General features: G+C 33.9%; 1 protein-coding gene across 2 annotated transcripts in view; it reads right to left on the bottom strand.

Moving 5' to 3' along the window:
* Window positions 1-206: 206 nt before the first annotated feature.
* LOC101512392 (uncharacterized protein At4g15545-like) overlaps window positions 207-6496 on the bottom strand; it is an 8805-nt gene continuing 2515 nt past the window's right edge. The window contains exons 3-10 of one of the 2 annotated variants that reach the window (XM_004514342.4): window positions 6341-6394; window positions 6141-6204; window positions 5940-6014; window positions 2348-2605; window positions 2057-2102; window positions 1885-1963; window positions 1666-1794; window positions 207-417 (exon numbers count right to left, since the gene is read on the bottom strand). In XM_004514342.4, coding sequence (XP_004514399.1) covers window positions 1702-1794; window positions 1885-1963; window positions 2057-2102; window positions 2348-2605; window positions 5940-6014; window positions 6141-6204; window positions 6341-6394 — 669 coding nt within the window. In that variant the 3' untranslated portion in view covers window positions 207-417; window positions 1666-1701. Of the gene's footprint in view, window positions 418-752; window positions 883-1665; window positions 1795-1884; window positions 1964-2056; window positions 2103-2347; window positions 2606-5939; window positions 6015-6140; window positions 6205-6340; window positions 6395-6496 lie in introns of those variants that run through there. The other variant, XM_027330480.2, reaches the window with a different exon arrangement.

Genomic DNA, 6496 nt, shown 5'->3' with positions numbered 1-6496 from the left:
CATGCCTAAATACGAAATAACATTGGTCTACGAATCCTCAAACTTACTAACCAAAATAAATAAGATTCCTAAAAAATTGTTTTAATTTTTATTTGGATGCAGCTCAAATTTGGCACCAAATGTTACGTAACAGTCCACCATTCTAGGCATTTGAATATCACTGATCAAATATTTCAAGATTTATCTAAAAGTTGAAACGACTTCAATTAACAAACTTAGCCGTGCATGCCATTCACAAAATCACGAGATTCTATATACACAGCATGCAATAGGGAATACAAAATATTAAGCTAGATTAATTAAATATAAATATTCAATTCGATGGCACATATCAGTGCTTAGTTGGATTTTGATTCAGTAAATCAAAGAGAAACAAGTCCATATCGCTGTTGAAGAATGCTGAGTTGGGTCAGTGACCTAAAAAATAGTCAATTAAATAACAATTAATATTCTTGAAAGGACTATTTAAAAATATGTTTCAAATATGAAGTCTCAGTAGTTATAATCAAAATTGAACTGCAAACACTTTGTGTAGATATTTACTCAAGGCAACTAACTGAAATATTTGCATCAAGAAAGAAAGCATGGAAATATTGAATCTACAATGAACTTGAACTAATTTTAAAATACTGATTGATCCTTTTTTTGCAATAACGTGTTATATTAATTTCATACTTACAGAACATATCCAAGAACCAGCATCGAGATGTATGCTTTTTGCAGATGATATAATCCTATTTGGAGAGTCGAGAGGGGAACTAAATAGAAGGTTAGAGAGTTGAAGACAAGCCTTTGAAAAGAAGCGTATGGCTTCCGTCTTAGTACAAGCAAGAAATTGTTTATGGAATGCATAGCAACAGGAGAAACATATCCAATTTGGAGCTGAAAGTTGAAGATCAAACCATACCATAAGTCAAACAAATGGTTTAAGTATCTTGGTTGGTTCCATAATACAAAACCACGATTCACAAAGAAGCAGAAAATTTAAGCCATAGAATTGAAGATGGATGGTTGAGATGGGTGTTTTATGCAATAAAAAAGTACCGCACAAATTGAAGGGAAAATGTTATCACACAGCTGTAAGACCAACTTTGTTATATGGGACAGTGTTGGGCAGTAAAAAAACCAAAATGAGGATAAAATAAGAGTAGCAGAGATTCAAATGCTACATTGGATATGTAGAAAGACTAGACTGAATAGGATTAGAAATGACAACATTAGAGAGAGAGTTCGGGTAGCACCTATAGTAGAAAAGATGGTAGAAACTCGGCTTAGGTGGTTTGGACATATGGAGCAGAAACCGGTAGATTTCGTAATGAGGAGAATAGATCAAAAGGAGGATAGTCAATCGTTAGAGGCTGGGGATAACCTAGAAAAATTATAACTATTAAGAAAGACTCAGAGATAAATGAGCTGGAATGAGATATATTATGTGATACAACACTATGACTTTGTTTGATCCATGTAGCTGATCCTACTTAGTGGGAAAAGGCTTGGTTGTTGTTGTAACTGTGTGTTACAACATTACAGTCACGTAAGTCCTATAATTTAAAATTTATAGTATTTGATATCCCATGTCTGTATCATTCCGCAATTTAAACTAAATAATATACAGAAACAAAAACAGGCAAGAATTAATTTAATGGTGAACAAGGATTTGTTTACCAACTCATGCAATTACAAGCAAAGCTGCTTTCAGTCCTAGCGTACATTCCGGTTAAGCAATCCTTGAAAAGATAGGTAAAGATCTTTGTTATCTGACCCAAATATATCATCTGCCTTTCGTAAAGTTTCCTGAAAGAGCACAAAACAAGTGGAACTATGATTACTGGCTAGGGAAGAATTTCAGTTGAAATCCAGTACTTTGACTTGATATTTATTTACCTCTCGTGTTTGTTTCTGAGCATTTAATTCCTTTATGTTAGCAAGAAATGCACTGAACTGCTCATATGAAAGACGACTCCTGAAAAAGTGATTCATTTAATTTATTCAATCAATTTCCTAAATAAGTTGAAGTAAAAAGTCACTTTGCAGCAGCATGGAGAAAGAAAGTCACCTGGCTTGACGAAAAAACTCCTTTCCATCAATCTTTGGAGTTCGACCTAAACAAAGTTTTAAAAGTTATGAGGGATAAATAACTGAAAGTTATGTAATAATGAAACTCATCGCAGAGGTATGTGCCCCCTATTCCCTGTTTATGCTTTATATAGAATAATACCCTAACCAACAACGTCATGCGAATAACATTCCAATCAAGAGCAAAGAAGATTAACAAACTTCAAGGACCAATCTTAATAAGATGAGAGAAAACAATTTTATAGCAAAATTAACAATGAATCTTCAAAACCTGGAACTGATCGTCCTCGAGGTGGAGAATTTGCTGCTGATGACTGCTGACTTGATGAATACCATGACGAGAGAGATGATCGGCCTTCATAAGAAAGTTTTGTGGGAGAGGTGGCACCAGAAGCTAGCTTGGGTGATACAGCAGCAGAGTATCCTCTAGGAGAACCAGCCGTTGAGATCACTTTTGGAGTTGCAGTTGGTGTAAGACGTGGTGTAATATATGGGGTCAAAGAAAACTGTTGTGATGAATACCTGGAAGCTATAGGATAACAAAAGAAAAGCATTAAAGAGAATGGATATGCATCTCAAACAAGATTTTAAAACTCCTGCAAGCCCATTTTTCCTTATTTATATATTGTTCTAATTTCTACTACATTTTTATTGAATCCATCTTCTGAAACATTATTCTATATAAGTATTAAAAACATTAGACAAACATGCCAACAAACATACCACATTTTTTATTTGACAAAATATAGTACATAATAATTGAGTCTTCGCTGTACAAGAACATTAGACATTACAGCACAAAATGATATTCAAAAGGAGTGAGAACATAATTTATTTCCAAAATTCTAAAGATTAAGTGTCAAGAGTGAGATTTTTTGCATAGTTAATTTCTAATATAGGATAGGACTTATATCCAGAAATATAGCTCTTCTGAATGTGAAAGTACAGCCTGATTGACAAAAAGTTATTGTTGGAACATAAGAAAATATCTTATATATTTTGATATTATATTAGAGTATCTCTTAGTCTGAGGTAGAAAAGACCTTCGGGCACACTGATTACATTTGCCTCCCTCCATTACATTTATTATTATTATGATTTGTTTATTATTTCCTAAATATCCAAGATTGAGTCTATGTATCCCTATAAACGTGGATTGGTATTGAGTCTTTTGTATCAAGTCATTAGAGCAACACTGATGGGAGTTGTTTTCCCTAAAAGGGAGCACCACCTATTAGATACCCCAATGGAGGATGAAAAAATGGGTGCCTTATAGAAAAAGTAAGCTACACAAGCACTCTCTCTCCTCAATTTTTGCAAGCCCCACTTAATAAATTGTATTAAAATACATGAGTGTTAGTTGAAATGTAATGATAATTATAATAGAGTTATTTGTAGAACTCATTTAGTAAATTTTTTCCAGGTGTTGGGTTGGAGGATCCGAGTGCTTATTAAATATACTAATATTAAAAAATGCACTTGTTAACAAGACCCTATATATATAATATGAATATGAATGCAAAACCGGAAAAAAAACAAAATAAATAGCAACATTGAAGCCAACTTAAAATTTAATTACATAACCATAAGTTCCATAACATCCAAAACAAATCATAATAGTCAATTAGTTACAGAACACATATATAACATAAAAAGTTTTAAACAAATCATATGATTAATTAGCAAAATACCCAAAGTCATGACATAATTCCAAAATGCACAAGTGAAAAATGAGCAGCAAAAAGGAAAGAAACATGAGGGAAGTAACGTATAGCATGAGAGAAGGGTTTGGTAGTCTGACGGAAAAGTTAGGGTTATTTTAAGGTCAAAAGCGTAGGAAACCTGTTTTAAAGTATACAGGTTGCCAACCAGGTCACGAAACCCAAATACAAACCCACACGAAACAAAGGAAATGAGTCGTGAAACAGGTTGTCGGAAACTAGCCTGAGTTCCGTGATCTCACTTTTCCGGCGATTTTCAACGCAATTCTGCTCAAATCTCTCCAAAAGCAATTATGTGTCCATCTTAGATCGGGGAGGGTGAGCGAGATAATAAAATAGTGTTATTCCACGATTTACTGATCAATTTTAATAACATTGGTGAAGGATGCTTCTCTTTATAAACTTGTTTGAGACCTTATTATCTACGTGGGACTTGGGTTTTTCCCAATACACCCCCTCATGTCCAGCACTATTGGGTTTGTTGCGTGGATGTAAATGGCGGGTGCCCGAATCAATAGGCTCTTGATACCACTTTAGATTATTTTATATTGAGTCTAACTCATTGTTAAAAAATCGGGTTGTAAAGTTAAGGGTGCGTCTCTTTATAAACTTGTTTGAAACCTATGTGAGACTTGGGTTTGTAAGATTAAGACTAAAATACTCTTCACACAACACCACAAATTTTGGAGCACGAACAGTACGCGCCGCCTTTCCGAAACAGTATCACAATGCCTTTGGTCTCGTTCATATTGTTTTTCCATTATACTTCGTTTGGGATCACTTGCAGCCTATGGGTCCCACTTTTAAGGTGTGTTCTAGGGATTTCTTTGCCTTTTTTAATCACTGTTTGCGTCGTTAAATCAATTTTTTATAATTTAAAGGTTCAATTGTTCCCTGTTTCAAAGTTTGGGTTCAACATTTATGTTTCTTTTCTGCCCCTGGTTACGACTTTAATGTTTTGTTTTGCATGGACATGGTGAAAGTGATGCTACTGCTGGTTCAGTTACTGATACACTTGACACACAGTCACAAGATGTGCAGAATTTTTTTCAGTATTCGAGTTTGGCCATCATGGCTGTAGTTTGGTTTTTGTTCCAAGGAGATTATTTTTTCAGGTTTGTTTGTTTTGGATGTATTTCCTCGTGTTGAAGAATTTTCAGATGTCTCTTTGGTGTGGTTTAACACTATGGCTGCATAGAAATTATTTCCAGACCTCAATTTATCATTCTGATTTGGTCCCATTGACATCACCATCAATGTTTAGCTTTTGTTAGGTTCGTTTTAGAAGATGTTACACTTCTAGTTGGAACTTCCGCTGTGGTTAGCATTGCCCCAATATGGTTTAACTATGGTTTGTAGTTGTTACACTTTCAGGTAGGACTTCACCTTCAGTAAGCACCAATATCATTTTGGTTTTTGATTTGGTTTGAAGTTGTGACATCCTCCCATTCAAGCTTCAGCTACTGTTGACGCTGCCCTGTTAACATTTCGGTTTGGTTTACCAGCTGTTCGTAGGAGTCAGCAGTGGTTTCTTCAATTGGTTGTTTGGCCGTTTGTTCTTTGATACAAACTGATCGGTTGATGTTCTGAAGCTCTTGTTTGTTCTTTGACACAAACTGATCGGTTGATGTTCTGAAGCTCTTCATTGCTTTATCCAAGATATCTTTTTTTGGGTCTACTTATGTCACATGTTATATTTGTTGTTTCAAATGGTTAAATTTGGGACAAGCTTAAAGCTTCGGCTTGAGAGAAAGTGTTAGTATATAAGAAAGTGTTATTATATTATATTATATTATATTATATTATATTATAGTATATTATATTATATTATATTATATTATAATAATATAATATATCTTAAGTTATTTCCTATGATCAATTTATATTCTTAGAGTATCTCTTAGAATTAGATTTTTTATTACTTATTATTATTGTTTTATTGTTGTAATTATGATTTATTCTTGATTTCCTATTTATCTAGGATTGAATGTATGAATCCTTATAAATAAGGATTGGTATTGAGTCTTTTGTATCAAGTCATTATCAAGTTATTATCAATAATATTCGATGTTCTTAATATTTTCTCATTTCCTTTTGCCTAAAATCCATAACTAACAATTATATATTTGGAAAATCATCTACCTTCATCATTTGTTTTGCCCACATTTGCAGGGCCATTGTATGCATGAGGTGCTGTATACCCATTTACATCATCATCTGTAAGAAATAACAAAAGAAACGCGCATAAACAAGATTAACAAGTACAATTATAGAAATAACAACTCACTAACAAGGCTATGTATATGAAATTTATAATCAAATAATCAATGAGGTGAGAAATACCCTTATCAGGATATGCCTTTGGAACTGCTTGGTCACAGGTTCCAATATCTATGGTTTCAGCTTGCTGTTCCAAGGGTAATGAAAGAAACACAAGGGAAAAAACTTGCTTAGAAGAAAGGGATTTATCATCTTCACTAACAAAATCAATAGTCACTATAATAATTGTGTTTTGTGATAAAGTTAATATGTTGATGTCTTACAGGTGGATTGTCATCAGCTAGCGACCGCATCAGTTGTTTTTTGAATGTCTCCAACTATCAAATAAAAAAGGGAAAAAACCTGTCAGGCATACAGAACACTGGGGGGGGGGGGGGGGGGTAAAAAAAAAAAGACTTTCAAAGAAAGGCGAAGTTCAT

This window comes from Cicer arietinum, chromosome 7 (genome assembly GCF_000331145.2).
Source record: "Cicer arietinum cultivar CDC Frontier isolate Library 1 chromosome 7, Cicar.CDCFrontier_v2.0, whole genome shotgun sequence".
NCBI classification, from domain to species: domain Eukaryota; kingdom Viridiplantae; phylum Streptophyta; class Magnoliopsida; order Fabales; family Fabaceae; genus Cicer; species Cicer arietinum.
Note: the sequence above shows the minus strand (reverse complement) of the source record. Positions and strands in the feature narration are given on the sequence as shown.